The sequence below is a fragment of the Stegodyphus dumicola genome, chromosome 2 (genome assembly GCF_044657685.1).
Source record: "Stegodyphus dumicola isolate Sdum_Otavi_A_Nest chromosome 2, ASM4465768v1".
Classification (NCBI taxonomy): Eukaryota; Metazoa; Arthropoda; class Arachnida; order Araneae; family Eresidae; genus Stegodyphus; species Stegodyphus dumicola.
In genome coordinates this window covers 259,153,229-259,166,087 of record NC_140769.1, presented here as the reverse complement: position 1 = coordinate 259,166,087, position 12,859 = coordinate 259,153,229, and the positions used below count along the sequence as shown (strand labels likewise).

Below are 12,859 nucleotides of genomic sequence, written 5' to 3'. Positions count from 1 at the left end.
ATGCATAGATGGGTAGATTTACTTATTGAATAGTTTCTTTTACTTTACAGACAATAAATTCTAAATTAAGGAATTTATTAAAAAGTTTACAAACTGCATTCATATTTCTTACTAAAAAAATGCTCGTTCGTTTTAGAGTACTAAGAAGAAAAGTACTTTAGAGAAGAAAATATTTGCGAAAACACATGGCAGGGTTGCCACGCTACCTGGAGAACCGGGAAAAGTCAGGGAATTCGAAAATTGACCAAAATATTCAGGGAAAAGTCAGGGAATTTAAGTATTTTTGTCAAAATCTGGAAAAGTCAGGGAAGTTCATACAACGATCCAGCCAAAAAAAGCGATTTTTGCGCCGACGTCGGAAGAGGTAACTTTTTTGGCGAATTATGTATCACGTGAGTGTCATTCGGGTAGCTGGCATAGAGCCAATTTTCGCAGCTCCAATTTGATTGTCTTTTAGAGAGGCAAACCAACTTTTGGTTTCCAATATTCTCGAGAATCGCATGTGCAGTGCATGAACTAAAGAAAGTACCTGTTCTCGTATAAAACAAAATGGGTTTAATCCTAGTATACGGTACCATGGAGGTTAGAATCAAAGAATATGTATTGTAAAGAAGGAAAACCTCTCTGCAACAGACGTGGCTGTGGCTCCGTTCCATCATAGAGGGAAAACAGCTGTGCATGTCTGATATATCTGTTGCCAAAGCTCGAAACCGGTGTCGAAGTTCGAAGGTCACGTTATCAAGAGTTCATAAAATGAATATCGTTTAAAATTTCTTTAACCACTTGCGCTAAAAAGACGTGCCACGCACGTCAAGATGCTTTTGTCTCAAACCGCGAGCGACGTGAACACGTCGATAAGCATTTATAGCAAAAATGAAAATAACGTGGTGCACACGTCGCCTAACAACGAAATTGTTTATTTCTCGAATTACAGCTCTGGATTGCACTCGCAGATGCGGAGCGGCGTAAATGAGACACTTTACCGCTTGTTATATTGTAGCGCACGGCACCGCAACCGTGAAGTTTAGTCTTAGCGCAAGTGGTTAAACTCTAAAGGAAAAGAAAATATTTTTTGGCGCAAGTAAATTAATTCATGAATTAGTTATTTTCAGGGAAAAAAAAAAAAAAAAACTACGAAAATCCGTTTTTAAAATTATTGCGAAAAATCCAAGAAGAAACGTCCTTTGATAAAACGTTTTCTAGCGGCGTAATAGCATTTTACTTGTATGGAACCTTTTCTTCTTTACATAGACTTTCTTTGGTTAGAATAATATTGAGATTTGGCGACATCTTGATGCGCAGTAAACGGGTCATTTTGGTCTTGGCGACAATTTTCAAAATCGTGCCAAAGCCTTACCGTATACTAGAATTTTACCGCAAAATCTTTTTAAACCTTTTTTTTTTTTTTTCTTTTTAATAAATACCTTGCCATTTTTCAGTAAAATAAAAAAATAGTAATCAGTCATCTAGGCTAGCCATGTAATATAACTATATTCGCTAAAATATCGTTGATTATTCTAATTCAATTTTTAAGTAATTATTTTTATGTCATTCATATAATTTAATGTCGCTTCTTCCCTCTAAATTTATTTATTATTAGTAAATAATATTTCCAAATTTCAGGAAATTTTCTCTGGCATAATCCTGAAATTAATTATAGCAGTATGATGACATACCAAATTTAATGCACATATTTTTTCCTTATGTATGCTGCGAAATAAATATAAAATGCCTCAATTTATTAAAATAGATTTCTTTCTTTCGTTTAGCTGCAGAATGTCTGCAAAAAAAGCCTTATTTTATTCCAGATTGGGAAGATTCTAATTTCAATCTTCAGTGGAGAAAACAACAACTATTATAATTATATTTGTGTTTTCAAGTGTTAAGGTGCCTTTTAAGAACATACCTCACGCAAATTAAATTTACCTAAAATCTAACCTAACTATTTAGCATTGCATTGTGATTTATAAGGACCGGATTAGCCTTGTGTTGAACTGGTGATGATCATGAGTAATAATTAAATAAAACATACATTTGTTATCCAATATATATATCAAAATTATCAAACAAAGTATACCAAGAATAATTAAGAATAAATGTCCTCTGGGATTTATTAAATAATTAAGTGAATTTGCTACACAATACAAGTAATACCACAATTAATTTACCTCTTAGTACAGCCAACGTACATTACGCGAATAGACTGGAATTTTCTTGAAACACACCTGGAAAACCTGGAAAAGTCAGGGAATTTCATTCTCCTGTTTGAGTGGCAACCCTGACATGGAGTTTGGAAAATTCCACACAATTTGAAGAAAAGAATTAATATTGAGATAGAAAATCATCAAATCAAAAGGGGGAAATTCTTTTTATTGTGCTGTGATAAAATAGGTAACATTATCATGCTTGATAGTCAAGAGAAGCCATGGCATTTATTAAGGGATAAAATGTCATTAGGCAGGATTTGAACCCTTGTAATTGCTCTTTATTTAAAGGGTGTATAATCAGTGAACTTTTTACTGTCAGACTGCTTTTTTTTATCTATACCATGATTTTAAAGTGTTTTATTCTAATGCACTGCTGCAGGATGCATTTATTTTAGTTGAGTATCAATACAGCACTCAGATGCATAAAATTATAAAGTAATATACAGTACAAAGCACGAAATCCGGACTGGTTGGGACTTCGGCGATTCCGCATTTTGGATTTTTACGGATAATGGATCATGAATTTAAATCTGGTAAGATGGCATGCAGAAATTATACAAACAAAAATATTAAATCATAATTTATGAAATAAAGAGCAATTATGATCTAAAGGGTATCAAAATTTACAAAAAAAAAGCTTAATATTTATTCAGGGTTAGTAGCGGTCCTTATATTTGAAAATAAAATATAAAAGTCCTTATAGGTGCTTACTTTTTCTCTAAAGCACTTAATTTTTTTTTTTTTTTTCAGTGCTTATTTGTTGCTTTTAGTTCTTTTTTTTTTTAAATGAACGTACATTTTTTCCCCATTCCAAAGCCAAAACTAAATAAACAACTTTTCTTCCTTATATGGAATGTCAGATGGTGAATCATACTCTTCGAAATAGCTTTTCACCCTTTTTCTGCATTAACGTAACTTTTGGTGTGTGTGAGTACAAACAGGTGCATGTCGTTCTATTTGTCAAAGAATTGCGAAAGCGGTAGAAAATTCCTGTAAATTCCGTTTCTTTTGCTCCCACCCAAGTCTACACATGTTTGATTTTTCTATCAAGATTTTAATCATTTACATTCTTGTTCCACGTGGTCAGGTCATATTCGCATTTATTATGATCGATATGCTTGTATTATGAGCAAATGTATGATTATTTATAATAATATATTTGCAGTAACTGCTGAAGTATAGATAAACTTCAAAAATAGGTAAGTCTGTTTTAACACAGATTAGTTTTCTAAGGAATAATATTCGGAATGGCATAAATAAAGTAATCGAATAGTCAAAATATTTTTTTTCCAATGCATTATACAGTACAGAAGTTATGAGTTCTCCCCTTTCTCTGCAAAATCTTGAATATTAAAACTGTTACAGTTCGCAGCAAAGCAAGCAATGGATTTTTTTGGGGGGGTCACTTTTCAACCTGGATTGAATGGTACTGAAAGTTCTGCAGTCTACCAACCCAAGGGAAGAATGATTATATTCCGGAAATTTAACGCAGTCTGTTCAAAATTAGAATGAAAAACCCTCCCAGACTGTAAATCTCGCGTGACGCGTCCTGCTCAACGATAAATATGCCACGTTGGTGCGTGCCAGTGAAAAAAACGGACGAAGCTAAGGGGCGTTTTCCTTTATTTAGTTATTTATTCTTCGAATACTGGCAGCTGTTGATTCCGAGTGCGTAATATCACATGCAGAAGAATTAAGGCGTGCATATTGTGTAATAACGTTTGCGATATTTCGCAGAGTAAAAGAGTTTTACTGTGCTTGTTAAGCAGATTATTTTTATTATTTTTATATTATATTATTATTATTTTTCAGTTCCATTGGGCTATTTTTTATATGATGCACATATCGAAATGTATAAAGCATTGTTTAGCTGAAAAATCTAAAGAACAGCTGCAATCTTCCCCCTTCCTCTTTTACCAGTTACATTCGACTATCCGGAATTTTCGGATATTCGGCAATTTCCAAGTATGCCGGTTATTTAAGCTTTGACTGTGTGAAGCAGTTTCCTGTCTTCTGATTTCAGAAAAGTTTATTTTTACTTAAATTACTTTGCTTGAAATATCTGTTAAGGGAAAACTGTTTTTAAGTTAAATTATTTAAATATTAATATAAGTGGGAAAATAAATTGTTTTTTATGTGCCAAGCGAATATAATAGATATGGCTTATTATTATTTATTTTCTCTGTTTTGAACTGAAATTTCATCATTAAGTCTTGTAATATTATTTTAGTTCTGCATAGTTTTTTATTTTTCCCTCTCATTTTAAACTAGTTCTGTAAATTGAACTGTTATTTAAAATTAATATATATATATATATATATATATATATATATAATTGTTTTTCATGGTTGAGTAAAGCTCATTCTCTCTTAATAAATACTCAATTTCTCATATTTTAAATTACAAGTCTAATTTTTTTTAAGGTTATGCAGTTGTGTATAATGTAATTAGACAGGTACTTATTTTTTTCTTGAAAAGTGCTTATAGGTGCTTATTTTTGTAACTAAAATGTGGCTACGAACCCTGTTTATTTGTTTACTTTATTAAAAATTTCTTTCAATGTAAGTTGTTTAAGATGCTTCCACAAAAAATTCAAAAAGTTCCTTTTTCTTTTGTAACATACAGTGGACTTTCCAGTGCCATACTCCTCGCGTAATTTTGAGACGGATATGCCTTTATCCATTTTTTGCAACAATTCCAATTATTTTTTAATGGACATCAAAATATGGTTTCACTTTGTAGATCCTTTGTAACTCCAGAATTGGAAACTCTTTTTGACATAATCGAAAATTCAAGCTTAGTTTTTATAAAATTGCCTTAATAATAACAGTCTGCAAAAAATAATAAGCTGGATCAAATTAGAAGATTGGGGAGCAGCACAGTCTGCTACATTAATTGAAATGCCTTAGCATCATTAAAGATAATTTTAGCATAGCTGTTTCGAAGCGAAGTTGTTTCGCTAAATTTTGCCTTGTTCCTATTGTGTACTGAATTAAGCCTGAATTGTATTAGTTTAGTTATTTACTATACCTATGTTTAATTCTTGCACATGCTTCAAACTAATCAGATCCTGAATAAATAAACTCCTACATATACTTAAGGCTTTATCTAGGGCCAGCGCTCGATACCGCCTGGTGCAGTCTCTACGAGGTCCTAAATTCTGCTACAAAGCGCTTTCCTAAGTTTTAAATTTTCACCATACCTAAACTTTGGATCCCAGTGCTTTCTCTAAATCACAAAAACTTCTCAGCCCTTAATTTTCCCGCTTGGTGCTTCCCCAAATTCCAAAAATTTCGTTTTCCTTAAATTCTGCTGTCTGGTGCTGACATATTCTGCCACCTTTTCTGGGTTTATGGGGAATAACATATCAGTTATTCTTAATTAAAATAGCACTAAATGTAATCTTTTGGCCTATGAGTTTCATTAACAAAATCTATTTTTAGCATACGAAAAGAAATTTTTGTTGAATTTTCCCTCGTCAACATTTCTTAAAAGCATTTAAAAATCTATAATCATCGCCAAGCATAATGTTAGCATAAAAAGTTGCCATACTCTTGTTATTCAGTTACTAATGTAAAAAAAGTTTAGACATCCCAGCATGAGTTATTACTGAAGCTGTCGTGTATTGATAAACATGTGCTGATGGAAGCAAAATATAATAAATAATGACTTGCCAGATCGACGTCAAGGATATAAAATAGGTGAACGTTTCGGTTTGAGATGTATGCGAAGTAGATACTCAGCTACGGAGCCAAATTATTAATCTCACAAATTTATGCTTACATGATTGTTTTTCCATAATGAAGTATTTTATTTAGTGCCTAAGTGAAATTAAGAATCGGAATTTTTAATTGAAAAGCTCCACATGTTTTATTATGGAAGGAAAAATAAAATGTGCATGCTTAAAGCATTAATTTAAAAAAAAAAAAAATGTTTGCGGCTTTGAGGTCTGAATTTTAGATCATTCCGAATAACGGATGTCCGGATTTCGGACTTTGTACTGTATTAGCAAAAATATTTTATATAATTGCCTAATACTACTTTTGGGGGGGGGGGAAGGAGGCAAAAAATTTTCATAATCTGCAAAAGTTCAAAACATTATAAATGATAGACTTTCCACTTAAAAAGTGTTGGATATGTGATGATACTCCTTGCCCCAAAAATTATTTGGGGAAAATCACCAAAAATCAGTAAACTAGGTTAAAGATTAAAATTAATTTCATTTCAAAGATTAGTGTCTGATCTATCTGATGGTGCAAGGATTCAAATTCTGTGATTATTTCAATCACAAAGCAAGGTTATGTATGAACAATCCATAAAATTTGCTTCAATATTAAATTTTTAAAAAAATCAGATTTTTTCAAAGTTGTTTTGATGTGTGTCCTTTCTGGAGAATCTTGTCATAAATTTTGTAGGTCTGGGCCTTTCTATTTCTGTGCTTATTCCGTGTTGTACAAATACAGGTTTTTTTTTTTTTTTTTTATTTTTTTTTTTTTATAATTATTGTAGACTTCATCAATTTTGTTTCCTTTATTATTATTTATATATGGTTAACTTAAAAAATACATGTTAATGTATATATTGATATTTTTTAGATACCTGTAAAACCTAATATGCCTATGAAAGTTGCCGAAATTACGTAAGTTAATGCTTTGTTTGTATTCATTAACTGTATATATTTATTCTCAGCTCTAAGAGAAACAAAAGGAAGATTTTGGGTTTATTAACAATATTATTCTAGTTCTTTTAACAAAATGTAGAATTTATATTTTTTCCCCTCTGGTTTTACATATATGAGCCGCCCAGATGGTACAGTAGTTAGGGGAGCTGACTGCGATACCGAAGGGCCCAGGTTCGAATCCCGGAGAAAGCATGGTTGTAATTGTCCATTCCTTCATAGAAGGTAACGTTGGCTGCCTGTGAAGTGCCTCCACAATAAAATGGTCACTGCTTCCAGCCTTAGGAGTGGCCAGTGTCGAAAAAAGATAAAATAGTGCCCGCCAAATGAAAAAAAAATTATATATATGTTAAATTTTATAATAAATAGGCATCTAAACAGCATTCAGGAGTTCAGTTCCTTGGAAATAAAGCTTTTAATTCTGAAAACTGTTTATTAGGCTCATATGTAGGTAATTCTGAAATGCTTGAGACAGGGGCAGACAATTTGTGTTTTTTTTTTTTTTTTTTTTCCTTTCCTATTGTTAGATGTGTAAATTTGAAATCTTTTGTGTCTCCAGATGATGATTTGTAGCAGGCATTGCATAAATTTTGAAAAATTGAGAGTGAAGCTGACCTTAGAGCATTTTTGCACTTTAAAATCAAAGTGGAACTGCATCATGAAGAATGTCTTCATTGTCTACGATTAGCATATGAAAATGAAGCTACCTCTAATGCCACTGAATCCAGGTGGCTTACAGAATTTTATAGAGTACAAAATTCATGCATGAATGAAGAATACAGAGGAAGACCTTTGTCAACTGCAATCCCATAAAATGTGTCGACCACATGAAAAATGTTTGTCATTGATAATCGCTATACCTATCAAATGATACAGAAAGAACTTAGCATTGGATCTGCAGCTGTACGTAAAATTACTCTTAAAGAATTGCATACGAAAAAAATAATTTATTGTTGGGTCCTCTATAAATTAACAGGATATCAGAATGTGAAGCATCTCAGAATCAGTAACAAAACCCTTAATTTGCTTAATGATGATAAACATTACATTATTTCTAAAATCATACCAATATGTGATGACTAATATTTCTTAGCATTACAAAAATCTTTGAAAATAATCTCAAATCAACAACTCTGAAAAGGCATTGAGGAATGAAAAAAGTAATATGTTCTATTTTCCTGAGAAGTACAAGCATCGGTCAAAATTATCAAGTTCGAGAAAACAAAAGAAATTGGTTTATCATTTAGTGTCTGTCAGAATTTTTTCATCGTGCTTCACCATGATAATGCATCTTCATAATCAGCAAAACTGACATTGGAGATTTTTGAATAGAAGCACATTAAAGTGATTGAACATCCACTCTATTCTCCTGTTTGTGTGTACTTTGGGCTATTTCTTAATCAAAAACAAATTTTACACAGCTGTTGTTTTCATTCCAAAGAGGAGACTGATGAGGCTGAAGAAGCTTATTTTTGATCAGTTCCAAGAAATGGATGGCTTGAATCATTTTGCCTATAAAATGCATTGATTTTGGCATACTTTGAAAAATAATTTTAGATTGATCCATTTGAAACAATGTAATAATACTGGTATTATTAAGTTATCATTAGGGTATTTATCATGGTGAAAAGGGGACAGGTATCTTAAGGCAAATATATATTTAAACTAGGAAGTTTTATGGCTTGATATGTATATTAAAACTATCATGAAAAATTTACTTCTTAGCATTACATTAAGAATTGAAAAAAAATATAAAACTGCTTTGTTTAAACTAGGTAGAAAGTAATAACATAAACATCTAGCATAAGATTAAACAACCATAATATTTATTATATGTTTTATACATGATATTTATATATTGGATTCATCGGAATCACCTGCAGTGCTTATTCTGCATTCTTACCTTGCATGTAATTAGGAATGCTTGGAATATGTAATAGAGGAACTAAATCGTGTTCTATAATGATTAATAGTTTTTACTTGGTTCAAATGACTTGAGAAGTGTTTAGGGAGGCCTGAGTAATCCTGCTTACTCCATGTCATTGTGTATAGCATATTCTATTGAAGAATGATCCTTCTCGACACTAGCCTAGTGATACATTGTTGACATGATGCAATTCGTTATGCTGTCAATGATGTCATGTTTTTTGAAAGCCATCTTTCAGCAAAATATAACAAACATGATGAACATCTCCAGGGAATATCTTATGCAATATTGTGATTGTGTCTTGGCTCTGCCTGTTCTCTAAACCTTTTTTGCTTAGTCAAACTGTATGGGATATCATAGACTGCTGGTTACAGAGCAGTATTTTATAAAGTGCAGGAGTTCACTGAACTTGTAGAACATGTGGCAGAATGTTCTGCAGGATGACATGTAGTATTTATGAGTTCATGCTAAGCTAAATATTTTCATGCCTTGTTGCTAGAAGCAGTAGTTCATATTAATATGTAATGGTTCTTGGTCTGCATATGTTCAATAATGTAAATGGATTCCTTGTTATCCAATTGTTATCACTTTTGTCTCAGTCTACTCATTCTCGTATCAGGTTCCGTCATGATATAAAAATTGGTGTTGAGATTTCATTGATGTAGTGTTTATTAGTATCTTGTATTTGCTTTCCTTCAGACTTTGTAATCTGTTATATTGCCTTCAAGTGTCTTGACTGTTTGATGTACTGAAAGCAAAAAATCTGTGTTCATAGTTTTTTGTCTGAAAAATGTGTATTTAAAATATGCTATTTCAAAATTTTTACTTAATCTTATCTTTTAGGGAAAGTTTTCATAGTAAGCTGCATAATCTCCGTGGATTTGTGACATTTAAAGAAAGAAGTAGTGCTGTGGAAAGCTTAATTTTGTAAGCTTTAATCATTTTCCTTTAATTTTTTAATACTCTCATTAAATATTTTATGTGAATATTAATTTTATTTAAATTTTATTATGTGAATATTTTATTACTATCCTAATCAATTAGGATTTAACATGTTGATCACTGCATTGTTAAAGCATGATTCTAAGAATTACCAGGGTAGTATTCAGGGGGGACAAAATTTAATACGGTTAAATACATAGACTTCAACCTACAGCAAAACTTGTCAGTAGTCAAGGTGCAAACAGCATTTTTACAGCTTTGAAAATGCATGAGTAAGGCATATTTTTTAATTAATGGTTAATTGTGATCAATTTAATTTCATTTAACTTAAAGCCCATACATATAATGGGCGCCCGCATGTGCTGTTTTGTGAAAGAGCCACAGTTTGCCAACCACTGCACTAAGCTATGAGCTAAGTAAAGTTTTGTGTTTATTTGCAGGTTAATTATATGCAAATTAATATTTACGTCATTGAACATTTTAATTGCAGCATATTCTTTCGAACTACCTTCTAATTTTGACTAATAGTGTAAAGTGCTTCAGTTTATCCAAGTTTCAAAACTAGTCTGGGATTAGTGTTATATATGTAAATTTTTAAAAAAAAGTAAAAGAGAAAATGTAACTATTTTAATATAAAGTTATGTTTGAGAAACTCTTATTTCTTTTGACGTGTTAAAACTTATTTTATGTATCATTCATATAAAATAACAGGGGGACCGGAAAATAATATAACAGTTGCGACCAAAACATTTGTGATGTTTATCCACATGCATTAGACATTCGTAAATGCCAAAGATATACCATCAAAGATGGTATATCTTTGGCATCAAGTTCAAATTCGTTAATTTTGATCTCTTTGACTCCTATCGATCAGGAAGAGTAACAACATTAGACAATGAACATGCTAAGGGCAGAAGTGAAAGCAAATCCATGTCAAACAATCGAGGAACAGTCAAACACCTTTAGCCAAGTTTGGTCGACCATCCAAAAGCACTTAAAGCAGATTGGAAAAGTAAGCAGAGCAGGTGTTTGAGTGCTCCATAATCTGTCCGAATAGAACAAAGCCATCCGATCCATCACTTGCAATGTATTGTTTCAACATTGCCATACAGAATAATTTTTTTTGATCGTTTGATTACTAAAGATGAAAAATGGGTCCTATATGATAATCCAAAATGCATAAGGCAGTTTTAATAAGGATTGCAAAGGGTTCACATCCCAATAATGCGCTTATGTGTGTTTGGTGGAGTATTCGCGGAATTGTTTATTTTGAATTGCTGAGACCTGGACAAACTGTTAATGCAGACCTTTATTGTGAACAATTCGATTGAGTGAACCAGTCTTTAATCGAAAAATATCTGGCGTTTGTCAACAGAAAAGGCGTCATTCTGCTAAACGACGAGACCGCACTGTGCAAGACAAACACTGGGGAAAATTGATGAATTGGGGTGGAAGGTACTGCCTCACCCATCATACTCGCCCGATATCGCACCCTTGGATTTCCATGTATTCTGATCCCTACAACATATTCTTAGTGGCAAAAAATGTCAAAATTAGGATTATGTCCAAAATACCATCTTGAGATATTTTACTCAAAAACCAATTGATTTTTATTGGTCTGGGATTGAACATCTGCACACTAGATGGCAAAAGGCTGTTGATAACAAGGGTGATAAAATAATTGATTAAAAATAAAAATTGTTAAAAATTTATTCATTTGAATTTAATGTAAGAAAGAGACATTATTTTCCGGTCCCCCTATTAGATAAAATTTTAATTCTTTTTATTTATTTATTGCATGTAGAATGTGAAACTACATGCTAAATGTAGAAATTTACCAGCAAAATTAAAGTTAAAAACCTTTCTTTTTTATAACCAAAATAAAAACATTTTTAATGCTTTCACATAATTATATCAGATAATAGCATTCAACTAAAAAAGTTAACAGTCTGAATTTTAATTTTTTAAAGGCATATAAAAATTTTTTAAATTAAAAGAAACTTGCATTTTCATAACATGCTACTGTTTGTAAATTGTAAAATGCTGCTTATTGCTGTGAGTTTTAGAATAAGCAGAAACACTAGCTGTTCTAAAAATATTTAATAAATTTAAAAAAGTAATTGTGATTGATAGTATAAATAATAGAAGTTATTGTTTTATATTATCACAGGAGCAATTTCCTTTGACATTGTCTTGCCATACATCTAATTTCTCATTTTTATTCAGATATCACATGGGAGCAAAAGAGCATCCCCTTATTCAGATAAAGTTGTGTGAAACTAAATGAATGAGGGATATCCTAACAATATATTTGGTAGATGATCCAGTTTCAAGATTTTTTACTTTCTTTATATGATTGGTTAGATGCCCTTTAATTTCTTCTTGTGGATCATATTTCAAAGAAAATATATTAGGATCATAAATACTGAATAATCAAGAAATCGAGACTTAGTTTTATGAATCAGTTTTGGTGTATACTTGAACTGAAAATGAGTTCATGTACACACCAAAACTGAAAAATATACTTTGAGCAACAAAAATTTTACATATTGAAGTTTATTAATAATATGATAAAAAATTTATTAATTTCTCAAGGAGTATCTGTAAATTTTGTTATTTGTGTACCCCCATCCCAAAGTAATTTTTGTAAATTCATCAAGAATGTTTGGACTACCAACTATGCACCTACTATTCTTTTGAAACAAACTACTGCATGTTTACGAATTTCTTTCTCTATAAGATAAGCAAGACGTAGTTTTTGTAGTCACTTGACTGTTGAATAGAATTCTAATACAGTACAAAGTCTCTAATCCGGATGTCCATTATCCAGAATGATCTATAATCCGGACCTCAAAGCCACAAACTTACGCATGCGCGTAAAGTCAGTAAAGTGTTTACCCATGCACACTTCCGATAGTGAAGAAAGTAACAGAGAACGTTATTGAAAACGAAAAAATTTCGATAGACAAGTTAGTCGGTATTCTCGACACAGCAATTACAGGACTTGAGCAGTGGAACTTTGTAACTGAACAAGAAATTATGTCTGTTTATAGAATTAAAGAGAAAGTATTAGCACAAAAAACAAAGCAACTTAAACAACTTACA

At 31.7% G+C, this 12,859-nt stretch overlaps 1 protein-coding gene across 2 annotated transcripts in view; it reads left to right on the top strand.

The window, feature by feature from the left end:
* Window positions 1-12,859, top strand: part of LOC118182966 (uncharacterized) — a 77,404-nt gene that overhangs the window by 48,707 nt on the left and 15,838 nt on the right. For both annotated transcript variants that reach the window (XM_035352354.2, XM_035352355.2), the window contains exons 6-7: window positions 6,803-6,846; window positions 9,656-9,739. In XM_035352354.2, the coding sequence (XP_035208245.1) occupies window positions 6,803-6,846; window positions 9,656-9,739 (128 nt within the window). The remainder of the gene's footprint in view (window positions 1-6,802; window positions 6,847-9,655; window positions 9,740-12,859) is intronic.